The 16412-nt window shown below is 33.0% G+C and overlaps 4 protein-coding genes across 4 annotated transcripts; 2 read left to right on the plus strand and 2 right to left on the minus strand.

Moving 5' to 3' along the window:
* Nucleotides 1–4459: 4459 nt before the first annotated feature.
* Nucleotides 4460–5614, minus strand: LOC21406977 (F-box/LRR-repeat/kelch-repeat protein At2g27520). The gene has a single exon (XM_010090756.1). The coding sequence runs from the start codon at nt 5612–5614 to the stop codon at nt 4460–4462; it is 1155 nt and encodes a 384-aa protein (XP_010089058.1).
* A 2488-nt stretch (nt 5615–8102) lies between these two features.
* LOC21406978 (beta-carotene hydroxylase 2, chloroplastic) lies at nt 8103–10365 on the plus strand. The gene is made up of 6 exons (XM_024175767.1): nt 8103–8640; nt 8722–8781; nt 9350–9421; nt 9555–9689; nt 9854–9979; nt 10225–10365. The coding sequence occupies exons 1-6, from the start codon at nt 8239–8241 to the stop codon at nt 10330–10332; spliced, it is 903 nt and encodes a 300-aa protein (XP_024031535.1). The 5' UTR covers nt 8103–8238; the 3' UTR covers nt 10333–10365.
* Nucleotides 10366–13670: 3305 nt separating this feature from the next.
* LOC112094579 lies at nt 13671–14955 on the plus strand. The gene is made up of 3 exons (XM_024175871.1): nt 13671–13781; nt 14162–14304; nt 14436–14955. The coding sequence occupies exons 2-3, from the start codon at nt 14232–14234 to the stop codon at nt 14624–14626; spliced, it is 264 nt and encodes an 87-aa protein (XP_024031639.1). The 5' UTR covers nt 13671–13781; nt 14162–14231; the 3' UTR covers nt 14627–14955.
* On the minus strand, nt 14696–15950 carry LOC21406979. Its single transcript, XM_024175906.1, has 6 exons — nt 15691–15950; nt 15486–15600; nt 15311–15392; nt 15170–15221; nt 14989–15043; nt 14696–14874 (listed from the first exon to the last, which is right to left on the minus strand). Exons 1-6 carry the CDS (start codon nt 15889–15891, stop codon nt 14696–14698), a joined length of 684 nt encoding a protein of 227 aa, XP_024031674.1. The 5' UTR covers nt 15892–15950.
* Nucleotides 15951–16412: the final 462 nt, after the last annotated feature.

Raw genomic sequence — 16412 nt, forward strand, 5'->3', positions numbered from 1 at the left:
GCTCATTAAAGTCTTGAACCGTACATATGAAGATTTTACTATAATGTACATAGGCACAATATGCAAGAGAGTTGAAAATTAAGGTTTGGTTAAACATCAATATCATGTTGGGCTGGAACAACCTTTAAATAAGGTCTGATTATCCATAATTTGAAATTAGTGGTGATTGATTCAGACACATGGGCTGCAGCTTAGGCTAATTAATCCCTTTTTTAGAATTATTATATGCTAATTAATCCTTGTTTCAATTGAAAAGTGAATTGAATATATATACCTCAGACTACCAACTTCTAGTCTTAATATATGACTATGTAGATATTAATATTGAACATGCACAACGAGCATATTATTAATTTCGCCGGAGAAGTGTGTGGGCTGTGGCTGTTATTATTATTTTTCTTTTTTTGAAAAAAAAAATTTCTATATCCTAAAACTTGAACTCAGAACTCAATGTACATTGAAAGTAACTTACACATCCACTTTACACTGATTAAACGTTTAATATATATATATATATATATATAGCACGCCGATCAATATGGTAGTACTCACAATTGTCCAATCAAAAAGTTTGACATCATCGTACAGAAGTGAAAATGTTGCCTCCTGATCAATGCAAAAGGTACAAAGAAATTGATTGTAATCCCATAGATCAAATACTGCTAGTTGTGATTATAATTGTGTCAAACGTCAACAATCTCGACAGGCTCAAGTGGCTTGGGCCTAAACCACATTATTTTAAAAGCTAAAGAAAATTAATGGCTATAGTTGGGGTTAAATCAAGATATATTAGGGCATATAACAAGGAAATATAAAGTTATGAATCATGGCTTTGGTGTCATTTCAGTTGGACCTCATTGATGGCTCTTTTGATGCATATTAGGACACAGGAATCCCTCAAACTACTATTTTCTGTATTTAAGTAAGGAATAAAATATACGCTATTTGCATGTCAAATTAATTTCCCAAAAAGAAAATAATATGTCGATCTTTTATTTGATTTCAAAAGTGAAAATCAAAGCTCATGTCAAAATCAAAGTGAAAAAAAATGTGTCGCAAAAATTAATTATGTTGTCAACAAATCAAAATCAAAGTTCATGTCTAACATAATATATACATTTCCTGATCTATACCTTGATAAGAAAAATTGTTTAAAAATTTTGAGCTAAGGTCACATTCTAATTATGTGATGATCCTTCAGTATACTTTTGATTGCTTTGAATATATAACCGCCTCGAAATGAGTTTTCTAAATCCAAATAATTAATAAATAATAAAAGATACCTAATTATAGCTTTCCTTAAAAAATATCATATTCTAAGTCCTCGTTTGTTTCACTAATTTAGTTCAGTTCAACTTAATTTGAACAGTGAGTACAGTTTCAACTGACGTTTAATAAGCATGAAGTTTGAATTATATTTTATGTTTGAACTGAGTTAAACGACCCAACTTAAAATTTAGTTCACTTATCAAGTTCAACCGTTTAAATTATTTTTGAACAGTAAAAAATACATTCTTTACTTTTCATATCTACCAAACACAAATTTAAATGTTATTTTATGTTTAAATTAAAATTTTAATTATATATCAAAATATTAATTTAAATTACAATTTAAATTACACAATTAAAATTTTTCTGTTTAAATCAAAAAATTTAAATTAATAAAATTCAAAACAACAAAAGAAACTGGGCCTAAATTGTTCACAAAGGTTTTGAAAAGTTGGCAGAGATTTATAAGCAAAAGTACTTGTGGGCGTGTTGATGTCTATTCAGGTCAGGACATCGATCTCTGAAACCTTTTACAGTAGCTGATAATCATATCTGTGACCCCAGATTTATCTTGTCAACCAAATTTTCTCTTGACATAACTCATTAATCAGCGGACACTAATAGTAATTAAAATCTGTCCTAATTAAAGCTTGGAATTAAATATTATTAATCAAGTTTTTTCATTGTTACTTTCGTTAGTTAAATTACCTTTTTTTGTTTTGCTTGCTTCGTTAACTTATATAAACGTAAACACTCATTAATTTGACCTATCCTTATAAGTTATAAATTACTTTGCTCCAGCGCACAGTATATTATAGCTAGTAAAAAAAAAAGGCCGACCCCAATGTCAAAGAGGCTCTCGTATTATGACAGGTTCGGAAGAAAGTTCAATCTCATATGTACGCGGCCTTACCCTCTAAAGGAGAGGCCGTTTCTGGGATTCAAATCTTGAACCCCGAGTGCAAACACAAATGCTCCTACCACGGTGTCAAGGCCCACCTTCTTTATCTAATATAAATTATTTTGGAATGAAATGTCTAGTTTCTCTCAAGATCAGAGCTAGAATGATCTTTCTTTTCTTTTCTTTAATTTGGTCTAACAATATTTTGGTAAATAAAAGTGCACATTAATATAAATTATGTTTTTTTTTTTTTTTTATGAAGGAGAAATATGAGAATGACAAAACCCTAAAAGCTAATGCCTAACAGAAAATATATAGCTAATTATTGAAGCTATATCAGTTTGGAAATTATTAGCTGACCGATGTTAATTAATTAAGCTTAATAGATATTATCGACTCGTCATCACTGATGCCACCGACTAGGAAATTGCTAATTAACAGCATAATAATTGTAATCATCTCTTCCGTTGAAATTATTTCTACAACTAGGGCAAAGCAGTTTGGAGTAATTAAGAACATAATTATCAAGTACCATATTCACTTGCAACTTCATGAAGACCCACCCGTTGGTTAATTTTCATGTGAAAGCTGTTGAAGCGCTTTAATAGTTGGAGAATTTGCCCCAAAATAATTAAGCATGAAACTACATTAATGTTCAAACAAAAGGTGGTGGTACAGTGGTACTATATTGTATTCATCAAAACTGAGAGAAACATTCAACCTAAAATATTCTTGACATGCTCTCCGATTATAGTTTATATATATATATATATATATATATATGTATGTATGTATGTACGTACGTACGTATGTACGTATGTATGTATATTTATATAAATATAACTCCGTCGATCGTATGCAAACATGAAAATTCAAGAAATCAAACGTGTAAAGATTAAAGTTGAAATGGAAAGAAATGACACACCATCGAGTTTGATGACATTAATTATTGTACTGGGACACAGAGAATTCCACTTGTACCCTCTTTACTTCACATGCCACGTAAAAATATGAAGTCTTGACGGATAATTGACAGCCGATGGAGCCAAGATATCGATCACAGACACTTGGTGGGGTGATGATTTAACGGTTGCGTGCGGTAGCGTTGAAAATAAAAGTCTGAAAAAATGATGTTAATTGTGAGATAATTTTTTTAATTAATGTTATTTATGTAAATATTTATTATTATTATTATTATTATATTATTATTATTATTGTGAGTTCGACTTAAATCAGTGTCTGACATCACGTCATTATATACGTATTCTTATTGTTAGCACGTCAGTACTATATAAGCATCCAATTATTACCGGCAAAACGGATTATCATTGATGAAGCATAACGATATTAATTCAAAGAGGGATATTCGAATATTGTACATATAAACTTCCTCCACATCAATTTCCAGGTGCTAAATGGACAGAAATGTAAAGCGTGTTAAAGGTCGGGATACTGAATCGCACATTGTAAACTTCATGAGTAAGGTGGAATATGTGACAGTTCGAATATAATTGTTTATAAAATTAAATCTAAAAATTAATAGCAGTACAAAATAATATTCTAGTGTCTAATGAAATTGTATAATGGGTTGAAAAATGGCTGATTTTTTCTTCCCATTCATGATGAACTACAAACAATATGATCCAGAAAAAGAGATGGATGTAAATTAAAATCGATATTAAACGATCGGGTATCTATGCCTAAATAAACTGTTTATGTCAATTTACCAGTAAATATGTTATTTACTTCAGCTGTTTCAAAAATATATTATTTACTTATAAAAAAAAAAACGTGTCACAAATATATTCTTTCTTTTTATCCGTTTAGACTAACATTTTCTAATAAGAGGACAGAGGAAATAAAACATTCATTATCTATGCAATCTAATAAATTTTTTGAAATCAGAATCAGGGAAAGAAAAAAAGAAGAAGAAGATTCTATTCGAAGTTGTTAACAGATTTTCGAATGACTGTACTCGTATAATCGTATTGAATTATTCGAATCAATGTACGACAATTAGATTAGTTAGTTAAACTCAAGAACGGAAAACACGTTCTCGTTCTATCCTAAATGTCACAAAAGTAAAAAAGATCAGTCAGTAAAAATAGTGCCATGAGAACCTTAAATGTCTGAACTATTACTAATTTATTATCTCAAGAAAAACTAGAAGAAGAGTAATAAAGATCAGACATTAACAATGGCCACATCAGAATATTGTTGAAATCTCAAAAAAAAAAAAAAAAAAAAAAGTCTCTTCTGAAGCAACTAGTAACGCTGGCTAGCTAGTTATTAGATAGTTTCTCGAACCAATAGTTCTTCCTTATTTTTCCAACGGACAAGGCTGCTCTTGTATAGCAATAGTTTAGGAGTAGTCTTCACTGGCATTCCGCTCAATTTCTTCAACACCCTAAGCTTTTTCTCAAACAAATACCAACAAGGAGAGCTCTTGTGCCGGAAAAGCATTATTTCCCCATCTCTCAAGCTGAAAAGAGGCACAAGGTTCTCAAAGCTTGGTAAAGCATTTATCTCTTGAGACGTGTAGCTTATTGACTCCGCCAAAACGCTATAGCTTTTGTTCCAAACTTGCCTTTCAAAGTCTTCCAAAACCCAAACATCAAATTGAGTGGAGGAACTTCTGTGTGCAAAGGAGAGATTGCCTCCCGTCTCCAACAAAGTGCCGGTCCCTTCTTCGAAACGACATGGATAACAAGTCCTCCTGAATGTTTCCTCGGAGGTGTCGAATGATATAATGTATTCGCGAGAATCGACATCCCAGTGCAGGATCAGTTGCCCATTCGTGGACAAAGGATCACTCCAACGAAATTGCGCGCCGAAAGGCTGCTCTCCTGGTCCGCTGAACGGGCCAGGAATAACCTTCCATTCGTTCCCTGAGCAGCCCAGGGTGAAAATCTCGAACCCAAAACCAGCATTATAGACGTGCACCACTTTGTAAACCTTGTCGTGAGGGTTGAAAACTAGCGCCAAACCGCAAGCTTCGTGCTTGCAATGAGAAGGGCAAAAAGGGATGGCAACATAACACTTGGTAAGCACATTCATGACCACTAAACACTTTTCCTTGTTCGTGTCGTTCACCAGAAGTAGACCATTGCAAGTAGACCTGGCCTTCCCCATCTTAGACATACCGAATTTTTTATTCTTGAACCCGAGTCCTTCGCTATCCAATTCCAGGAACCTTGTCTTGAAAGCTTTCGACCTCAAGTTGCCGGGGACTTGCACAAGCAGCGCGGGCCGCGACAGATGAAAGGAATCGGCGACGAATTTGCTCCACGATGTCCACTTGTGGAAAGTCTTGCACGCGTACCTCAACTCAGCGAGGCATTCTTGCGGGAGTCTCGTAAATATTTCGTATAGAACGGTCTCGTCAAGGTGATCATGATGAAGTTCCTTCTTATTCTCCTTCAATATTGTTCTCCCGTTCCCCATTGCGCCTTGAAGATTGATTATCTTCTTTCTTTTACTTGATGAATGCAAATCTACAAAATCACATCAAACAGATATAATAAGCATCTTTTGATTAGACTTCACAATCTTTTCTCCAACATTAGTTTTGAGTTTGATTAAGTGCATCATAATAATTCTCCATACAGGGAAAATTCCATTACAAGTTAGAAATTTTTACCCCATTAACAATCAAATTTGACCAAAGTATCTCAACTTTCACAAATATAATGAATTGATTTCGATATTCTACGTACCTATAAAGCCATATTTCTCTTTTGGACTAAACTCAATAACATGAATATATAGCCATCAGCAGTACTGCATATACTATGATTCTTATCGAAAATTATCTATGAAGCAGCACAACACAACACAAACGGTCTTCTTTTTGTCTATTAATTAATTTACAGGATTTACAATTTCGCTATATTAAACTGTTTAGTATCATAGTTGGTTAATCAGAAACCATTCAAGGATATTTAATACAAATTTGAGTCGAAACGCGCAAAGCAAATTAGAAAAAGTAAACATCCATAATTAAGCTTGGAAAGGGTGAAACATACCTAAAACGAATGAAAAGCTTTTGGTGTACCTTATCAAAGAAGGCTCTTGGTGAATCCTACGAAAAAACGCTGGAGCTGGGATTTTTTTTTTTTTTTTTTAGGGAATGAGTGAGGAGGATTTAATATTTATGGTCTTTTGCAAAACGTGCTTTGAGTTTGATTTGGAGTCGGAATTAAACGTGGAAGAGTTGGGTTTCACGCTTCTTTTCTTGGGGTCCAAAGGCTAATGCCAGGCCCACGGCCCACCACGTTAAGGATGACAAATGGCCACTAAATAGAACATTTGAAACTAAATTAAGTAAATAAGAAATTTAAAAAATATTTCAATTAAATAGCAGTAAAAAAATTTATTAAGTAAATTTTCTACTTACAATTAAAAAAAGTTTTTTTTACCAAGTAAGTTTTTAATTTACTGTTATTTCTTCAAATAGTTTTAAAATATGTTATTTAGTTTAATTATTTATTGTAAATTTGTTGTTCACTTCATTCTCCTAATCACGTAAATTACTAAAATATTTAGCGTCAGATATCAGGAAAAGTCAATATTTTTTACATTATTACTCTTATAGTACTTTGACTTTATTTATATTAGGAACTTCTTTATTTTAGTTTTAGATAACTTAGCCGTTTATGTGTTTTGTAACCTCTATTTGTACGGAGCACCCTCCATAGTGTTCTTTATTATTGAATTCTCTCTCTTTTTTCTACTCCGTGAATGTACACATCTTACAACCCCACGTTAAATCGCTTTGTTCTTCTATTACTCTTTTATTTTTCTTATTTATTATTATCAAATTAGAAAAATCTTTAATAAGTATTGAACTCAAGTCTTCAAAAAAAAAAAATTACATTGAAGAAAAAAGGTCTTTAGATCAAACTCTTTTCTCCAACATTGGAAAAGATTAAATGGATAGAGAGTTGTCTACTACTCATTTGCATAAGCAGCATAACCTAGGAAAATTAAATTAATAACTTGTGTGTTAATTGTGAATTCTCAGTATGTGTATACGTATGTCGCGTATCCTATACGTTTTTTTTTTTTTCTTTTTCATTCTCGTATTTTTCTTGATAAAAAATTCATTCAAGATCTAATTTCAAATATTAAAGTCAATAAGTTGTCACCAATTAAACTAGTTAACACAATAACATGAAATAATACCGAACAATCTTCCAAGCAACTAAAATAGGGTTATTGTCAACTCATTTGGGGCTCGTTTGCCGTCAATTGAAATACATATCTTCAAATGCTTGCTTAAAAACTACAAATTTTTGTAACAAATACTTTGATAAAACTTATTGATTTTTCATATATTATTTAATCTATATGCAGGTATATAAATTTAGAGCCCATTTGATTCATGGATTAGAACCATGAGATTATAATCATTTTCGATTTACGTGTATTTTTTGTGAGAGAAAATACTGTAGCGAACAATGAACCATGATTCAAATCAGAGAACGAATCCTCCAACCAAACGGGCTCATTATTTTTCTTGTTAAATAGTGATATTGTTAAAATTTTTAAGAACTTTAAAGACAATCATGTGGTTTTATCACTATTTATTTGAACATTACACATTTTGAGTCTGTTTAGTTCGCTGATTCGAGTTTTTAATTCGAGTTTATATGTGATTTTATGTAAGAACTTTTTACTGTAATAAAAAAATTAAATATAACTATTTATGAGAGTTTTTTATTATAACAAAATTCGAATTAAAAAAATGAACAAGACCTTTATTTATACGGAAATTGAGGGAGGGTCATTATAGTAAATTCACGTCAATGAACCAGGACTTAAACAGCTGGACGACGAAGACGACCGTCTTTTGAAAAACATCTCGACAGAAATACATATATAGAAACTCGCGCTGTATTTCATACATACATACATATACATGTATCGATCACCTTCCTCTGCAAAATCTCTCCCTCTCTCTCTCTCTCTCTCTCTCTCTCTCTCTCATGGTACTAGAAGGAACTCGGATTCTCTAACAAGTTGAATTTAAAGAGTTTAATATCTTTGTGTTCCGAATTAGTGTTCATATGGATTCTAGAGTTTTGACAGCTTCAGGAAGTTTAACTTACGCAAGATTTCATAGAAAATTTTTCTTCTCTATAATACCAATCTCCAAATCAAACCCCTTTTGTCTTCTATCTCCGAAAACCCATCTCAAGAGGAATTGTAAAAGTACTACTTGTACGGAAAAACAGAGCAGAAGAATATGTACAGTCGTTATGGAGAAGAAAACAGAGGATTTCATGGGAGTTTCCGAAGACATGACTCCAAGAACCTCGGATGATTTTATAATTCCAAGGACGGAACAGAGATTGGCAAGGAAGAGAAAAGAAAGAAACGCCTATCTTGTCGCCGCAATTATGTCCAGTCTTGGAGTTTCTTCGGCCGCCATTATGGCCGTTTATTACAGATTCTCTTGGCAAATGCAGGTGAACAAACTGAAAATTCCTAATTTATATTTTTAATTTTTTCAGTTTATATTTATCAACCCATTTTCCATTTTTTTACAGGGTGGTGAATTCCCTCTTGCTGAAATGTTCGGTACATTTTTCCTTGCTGTTGGCTCCGCGGTTAGTTTTCAATTATTAAGATAAAATGGAAAATTTCATATTAGTACCCTATCTTACAGCATAATCGTGATTTAATACTTTGTACTTTTAATAATTTTAAATTAGTATTGTTTAAAAAAAATTAGTATTTTGAGGTATTTTTAAATGTAAAATGTTAAATTTATCATTCTTATTACTTTACCAAAAATTAAAGAATCTAGAAAAAATTATGAAAAATTTATTTTAATTTAAAGTATTTTTTATTTTTTATTTTTTATTTTTAAATGTTTAAAAAAATTTCAGAATTTTCTAAATTTATTATTAGTTTTTTATTAATTAATAAGAATGATAACTTTAACATTTTATATTCTAAAAAATAATCATAAGGTACTAAAAAATAATTTTTTAAAACGTTAAAATATCAATTTAAAATTACTAAAAACATAAGATACTAAAAAATAATTACGCTATAACATATGGTACGTACTAATATGAAATTTTTCTTAAAATAAAATTATAAAGATAATTATTAATCAATGATTAAAGTCTTCATAATCTAATCCTCGTAATTTAAACATGGACTTTCCAGGTGGGGATGGAATTCTGGGCAAGGTGGGCCCACAAAGCGCTTTGGCACGCTTCGTTGTGGTACATGCACGAGGTAGAAATTACATTGGAATTTTGACTGCATTTCTTGGCGGCTTTGAAGTTCAATTCCACGCTTAATACATAATAATTTGGTATTTGAATCTCATTTGGCATGCGATTTAAACTAATGTTTTGGCATTTTGCAGTCCCACCACCGGCCTAGAGATGGTCCCTTTGAACTTAATGATGTGTTCGCCATTATGAACGCCGTGCCCGCCATCGCACTTATGTCTTACGGTTTTTTTAATCCCGACCTTCTCGCAGGTCTCTGTTTTGGCGCTGTAAGTATAAAGTATAAATTCATGTGAAAAATGTGTCATTATCATCACACACGTTGGAATTGAGTATAATATATGTTTGTTAGAGAGAGAAAGGGTTTACTTTGAGACGCAAATTATCCCATGTGTTTCTTCATTGATCGTGTGGAGTTATTTTGGCACTGCAGGGATTAGGAATCACAATGTTTGGAATGGCCTATATGTTTGTCCATGACGGACTCGTCCACCGTCGTTTTCCAGTTGGCCCTATTGCAAATGTTCCTTATTTAAGAAAAGTTGCTGCAGCCCACCAAGTAAGTTTGTTCTTTTTGAATTAATCTTGTAACCATTTTACAACTAAGTTTTTCTAAAGAAATTTATCACATTTTTTTTTCCCATTTGATCAAGAATTCACGCAGATTTGATTATGTGACCTATGACGATCAAACACTGAAAGATGAACAATCGTGTTAACCTGTCTTTTTGCTATTATTATAATATGTTCTACAAATTACATTTTTAATCAAGTTCTCATAATCCTTTAATTTTCAATACTTAGCTACATCACTCGGACAAATTTCAAGGAGTGCCATATGGGTTGTTCTTGGGGCCAAAGGTAAAAGTCTACCTAATTCAATATATTTTCTTCCCGCTCAAGTCTACTTAATTCCATTTATTATATAACATCAATGTCCTTTTCTAGTTAGAAAATGAGGAAAATGATGTTAGGTTTTTTGAGAAAAATGTGACTCTATGTGTTAAAATATTCATGCAGGATGTTTTAAAAGGGACTTGATTTCCATTCTTTTACTACAAGGTTGCACAAAGTGCAATTTTTTGAATAGTGGGAAACGGAAGTGAATAATCTATGACGTGGAAATGCAAGATTTTTACTTCTATTTTTCCTTTTCTTAACATTGATATGATCCAATGAAGTCAACGTGTTATACAATTTGTAATACAAGAATCATATTTATTTTTCACCACTACAATTTGTAAAAGTTTATTTCTTTTTTTTTTACCAAAAAAAAAAAAAAAAAAAAAGGGGCACGCTATCAAGCACAGTTGCCAAGGTTATTTATTAGAGTGAAATAGTCTATAACCAAAATATATAGATATTAATGCTAAACATGATAACGGGAGCTATATCTTGTTTAATTTCCACACGTGAAAATGTTGGTTAGTTTATTAGCCCTTTCATCACAAGCGATGAAGATGAATTGGACATTAACTTTTAACATGATCAATATTGATCAACATAAACTGCTCTGCCAAAAAAAAAAGGAATAATATTCAATAGAAACTGATGACTCATGCGCAATAAAAATCATTGGCGTATATATATATATATATATATATATATATATGTATGTATATACACATCTGTATATGCGCATAAGATAAAAACTTATGAAGATCGAATAGTTAATAATACGTAGGTATGGACGTAAGGTAGATCCGTATGATATGCATTAATTAACTTTGACCAGTATTTTTCTTTGCTTTTCTTTTTTCGGCCGAAGGAAGTTTGTCCAACGAGGTATAGGAGTGCCGCCAAATCCACTTTCATGTATGGTAAATTAGTCAAACCCAACACATACATAAAAATAGTAAGCAGTCGGCTTACATCAACATCATTAATATTGCACTTTCCGCAACTATATATCAAGAAAATGATCTTTCCACACTATAATGGGCAAAATATATGAAGTTCAAACAAGACACCCGCTGTAGTCTCTCTCTCTCTCTCTCTCTCTCTCTATTAGATATTTTTTTGTCACACATGTTGTTGAACTTATCCTTAAAGTGTATAAATCTGAAATTTTTATCTTTTATTCTTAATAAATACTCTTTGGACTAATTAGTTACTTGACTAAAAAAGATATTAATTAAGAGAAAATGATAAAAGTCCAGACTTATACACTCTAAAAGGTATTTATCTTTTTTATATAAAAAAAAAAAAAAAAAATCTTTCAAGAAGTATGTGTGTGTGTATGAAATTTGGTGTAATACAATTTGAAGTTTAAACTTTGACATTATAGGGCTGGATATATAATATGTATCTATGTATGTATGTGTGCAAATTATGAAATATGAATATTGTTTCCATTAAAGAAAAAGTAAATAAATACTGCTACTAAAAGGGAAAAAGACACTAAAAATTAGACAGTACTCAAAAGGAGCAATTAATATACAGACATTTCGGAGCGCATATATAAATGCGTGTGTATAGCTTTTTTTTTGTTCATCAGATTTCTTTTTGTCTTTTTAACTTTTGAATAAACACTAATTAATGGCCATTTAGTATACATTAATCTATTTCATGTGTACATACTAATTAATATTTACGTGTGTATTCTCATAATCATGATTATAGAAATATATAAACGCACACACATATATAAAGATGATTTTGACGATCGACTAAAATAATTAAAGGGTGAAGGGAGGAGTATAATCTTCTCCAAAGTGATAATTAGAATAGACGTCTAAGAAAGTGAGTGCTCACTTGCCTACAAATATTACCAAAACATTGCAGCTACGTCACGTTTCGTCAACGAATTAGACAAAGGCAGATCAAAAGAAAAACAAGGCCCAAATTTGTACTGTTGCGAACCTAAAATTAAATCCGTATAAGGTAAAGAAACCATGGGGATCCCCACCGTCCAAATCACACTTTTTGGATTTGCAAGCTGTTTCACATAACATTTTTTTTATATTGAGAAATTAAATGCGATAATAACAACAAAAACAGCTTTATTTGCTTTTCTAGATGTGTATATATATAAATATATACATAAATATATATATTTGCCACAGCGTCAGCGAGTGCCTGCTTCAAAATGCATGAATTTTCGTAGTACAGTTGTGTGTATATTACATAAATAAAGGACCTTTAAATTCATTGATTCTGTATTAATATTTTGGAAGGGAATCGAGAAATTAGACTGATTCATGCATGAATGAGCACAGCATGCAACGTAAGAAATTCCTTCTTGTAGGGTGTGATAACAAGAAAATAGAGGTTTCGGGGAAGAAAAAAAAGTGCCACGTTGAATTTTCAGTGTAAATTAGTTGTACGTATTAATCTGTACACAGATTACAAAATATATTTGACAATAACAGGATGCTGCTGGTATCAGTGCCGCTGAGGTCCATGTCGTCGTAGTGTCACGTATGATTTCGCACAAGAAAAATTAGAGGATGTACACATTTAAGTCTCGTTTACTTCACTGATTCGAGTTTAAAATTTGAGTTTTGCCACAGTAAAAAGTTCTCAGAAACAGTCACATCTAGCTTTTTTACTACAGTAAAAAGCTCTCACATAAAATTACATCTCAACTTAAATTATAAACTCGAATCAGCGAAGTGAACGGGCCCTTAATTCACCCACTCATTTAATTTCCTACAATATATATATATATATGGTATTTAAAACAAGAACAATGGTATAGGAATAGCTTATTCAAATGCATATATATAGGAATATATATATATCTAAAGGCATAGCTTGGCAAAACTAAGTGGACCTGACCCGAATCACACGTTTTCTAAGCAAGCAGTAGTTCCATCCTATTGAGAACAAGAACACTACTATTTTTCATGAAAGCCTATCAACGAAATGAAAAGAAAAAAAAAAAAAAAAAAGACTACCATTTTTCTTAGGTCTTTTTTTTTTTCTCTCTTGACATGTAAATTTCTGTCAAAAACTTAACGTACGAGAAGTTTAGGGGCCAAAAGTTGGAAGAAGTTTTTTTCTCGAAAATTGATGTGTCGTTTTAGAGCTTGCCAACAAAGAGCAATCGGTCGTTTTTAGTCTCTGAATGAACCCACTAACGGGCCACGGACCATCCGACGGTCCAAACTAGTAGATCAACAAAGTCAAAGTGGGACCAAGCACTCCTCCTAATCATCCCAAGTTCGCCACGTAGCACTTGGTTTGTTCCTTCATTTTTTTTGGCTGCTACGTTGTTTGTTACTTGAAATTTCTGGATCCTTCTCAGTTCTCTATCTTTGGCTTCCTTGCCTGACTTAAACTTCAGTGTCTTCTCTTGCGACGTTGTCGTTTCTCTTTCTGTTCCTGCAAAGTCATTGAAAGTTCCCTAACAGCCTCAGGTGCGCTACTAAACTCGCCTCTCTTCATGTCGTTTCTGCTGTTTCCTAGTATGATCTCAAGAAACACTGCTTAGCAAACAAAGGTTATTTGGAATTTGGATAATGACAACTACAATATTGATTTGTTATATGGATCATCGTTGGTTTTCGTAGTTTTTGCAGTGAGATTTCATATTTTGTTTTGATGTTTTATATGAAAAACTCTCGAAAATGTGGTTTTCTGATGTTAGACCACAAAATCAGCCCTTTTTTATTCTCATTTTACGACGTAATTTGCTTAACTCGAATTGGGTTTTGAGATAAGAATATAAGAAGTTGAATCCAATGCATTCCAGAATACAGAATGATGAATTGTGGCATAATTTTCGTTCATTTTTCAGGAGCAGATTCTCTTTGTGAGTTTTGTTGCTTTGTGAAAGTAAGTCATAAGACATAAACTAAAGTGTATCCATGAAGGGAATAGCTGCATTATCACCTGCAATGATCAAACTCAAACAAATCTACCCTATGAAAGAATCACTGGGTAACGTTTTCTGAACCCTGTTCTTGATTTGCACAGTACATGTTTGGTGATATTACTAAACGAAACAGTTTAGTAGATGAAGCATTGTTCAGATTATTGTGCATTAAACAATTATTTGATGTTTGTAACAGGTATTGTGGCTACTACAACATCAAAGAAACAAGGGATGGATGTTTCTTTGGAAGAGGGAACGGCTACAAAAGAGAAGGCTGATCCTATAGTCGCTTTCAGCCGACCTCCTCCACTTCCGCCGTTTCTTGGACCGTTGATTGCACTCTCCTTGCTCGAGTCTTGGTCGAGTCACGATGGGAATGACGACTGACAGGTGAAGGCCTCTCTTCTCCAGAACTACTGGTATTTGATTGGAAACAAGGAAAGAAACAGGAGTCCTTTACTTGATGAAAATCTTCAGAATGTAGAGCACAATGTGGAAAACGTAACTATATACTCGAGCAGTTAACTTCCAAACTGGTACATAGCTTTGCAGAACTGGGTTGATGAATATTCCGAAAAGTATGGTGTAAATTTTTAGTAGCCATTGTAGTATAACGTGAGGACTCTTTAGGAACCCTGCAAATTAAGGAGATATGTGTGAACTCTCAAGTGTATGCACATATGAGTTTGGTTTATATGATAAAGCGAGTTTTTGAACCCTAATTGGAGGATTAAGATATTTAAGCATACATTCGGTTGTCTTCGGAAAATCATCAAATACTGTTGTGACAATCTTCAACAGGACCTGGCTTGTTCAATCGGGAGAAACATGTCATGAACAAAAACAAAAGGATCAAAAATAAATTTGGTATCAAAATTCATGAATTTCGAAAAAGTTCCATATTACTTTTGAATGACGTAGTGAAATTACCAGCACTAGGCGTCCTGGTTTGACTGGTGACTCGATCACAATTTGTGCTTTCCTGCAAGGAATAACAAATTGGTGAAGCTTGGGTAGTATTTTACAGAATCTAGAGGGTAAGAGTAGGGAAATCGGCGTTGCGATTTATACTTTATAACGAGTTTTCCTCCTTCTTTTGAGCACTCAAAGAAGCTGCAGCCTCTTGTGAAAGGGATCTCAGCATTTTTCCATTCTGCCATGTCATGGATTAGCCTTATCATGTCACAAAATTAAGATCTAGTAAGACTATGTGGGTGTGGTTGAAAATTGTAATACAGGGAAGTACCAATATGCCACTTTGCAGCTGCTATAAGCTCATCTCCTTCACAAACTTGTTTAACCCTAAACTTCACATTGTCCCCCATGCTCGCAATAAGCTGATCAAAAAAGCATAATACCTCCTGCGAAATGGATTATCTTCAGGCTCTAATAGTGGTAACGAAATAAAAATGGCTTAAAATTGGTAAGGAGAATAGGTATTAACTCTCAACCTCTCTGCCTTCAAATGGGGTGGGGAAAGAGCACTCTTCGATATGACAGTCTGCTGAAATGTAATCGGCTAGGCGTTTCAACTTTCGGTCGTTGATGCATGCGTAGAAGTCCTTAATCGTTTCTGATGGGGAAAGCGAACTCGAACTAAAAAAGTTGCCTCTCTTCGAAGCCAAAACTGGATAAAACCTGTGTGTTCTCATTTTGGTATGCCTTTCCCTCAGAATGGCATTCTGATTCGTCTCCAATATGCTCTTCCCAAACTGAGATGTTGTTTTACTGGCCAAGAACACAATCTCAGGCTTGGCACTTGGTTTGCAGTACAATCTCTGCCACAGGGGTGTGGCCGTAAAACTAGCGGCAAAGGCCATCGTCTTCTTTTTCCCCGGGTTGAGACAAAGGGATTTGAAAGTTTAAGCATTTGATTGTGCATAGGGTTAGGATCAAGACACTAAAGTGGTGGAATAGAGCAAAGAATAAAGTGACATTCTGTGCGCCTCATTAAGGAATTTCAACTAAAAAATACTCGGTTTTATTTGTTAGGTCCCCTAGGCTTCAAGGTTTGTTGCCTTGGCATGAAATTTAAGAATCATCAATCTGGCAAAAAATTGATTCTCTGTCCTTTTTGCGATTGTCTTTTACAAAATGGCTTCATAAGCTCTAGCAAAAAGCGTTCATCTTTGTGAATTTAACAGTAACCTTGCAATCTCTTAATTGACATCAA

This window comes from Morus notabilis, unplaced genomic scaffold, assembly GCF_000414095.1.
Source record: "Morus notabilis unplaced genomic scaffold, ASM41409v2 Scaffold297, whole genome shotgun sequence".
In the NCBI taxonomy this organism is placed as follows: Eukaryota; Viridiplantae; Streptophyta; class Magnoliopsida; order Rosales; family Moraceae; genus Morus; species Morus notabilis.

Bases quoted from the DNA above. Each gene is read 5' to 3' on its own strand.
- LOC21406977 (XM_010090756.1), bottom strand. From the start codon at position 5,614: ATGGGGAACGGGAGAACAATATTGAAGGAGAATAAGAAGGAACTTCAT.
- LOC21406978 (XM_024175767.1), top strand. From the start codon at position 8,239: ATGGATTCTAGAGTTTTGACAGCTTCAGGAAGTTTAACTTACGCAAGA. The intron at 8,641-8,721 runs GTGAACAAACTG...ATTTTTTTACAG, and splicing joins GATTCTCTTGGCAAATGCAG to GGTGGTGAATTCCCTCTTGC. The intron at 9,690-9,853 runs GTAAGTATAAAG...TTGGCACTGCAG, and splicing joins CAGGTCTCTGTTTTGGCGCT to GGATTAGGAATCACAATGTT.
- LOC112094579 (XM_024175871.1), top strand. From the start codon at position 14,232: ATGAAGGGAATAGCTGCATTATCACCTGCAATGATCAAACTCAAACAA. The intron at 14,305-14,435 runs GTAACGTTTTCT...TGTTTGTAACAG, and splicing joins CCCTATGAAAGAATCACTGG to GTATTGTGGCTACTACAACA.
- LOC21406979 (XM_024175906.1), bottom strand. From the start codon at position 15,891: ATGAGAACACACAGGTTTTATCCAGTTTTGGCTTCGAAGAGAGGCAAC. The intron at 15,393-15,485 runs GTACTTCCCTGT...ATGACATGGCAG, and splicing joins AGCTGCAAAGTGGCATATTG to AATGGAAAAATGCTGAGATC. The intron at 15,222-15,310 runs GTATAAATCGCA...TATTCCTTGCAG, and splicing joins GGAGGAAAACTCGTTATAAA to GAAAGCACAAATTGTGATCG.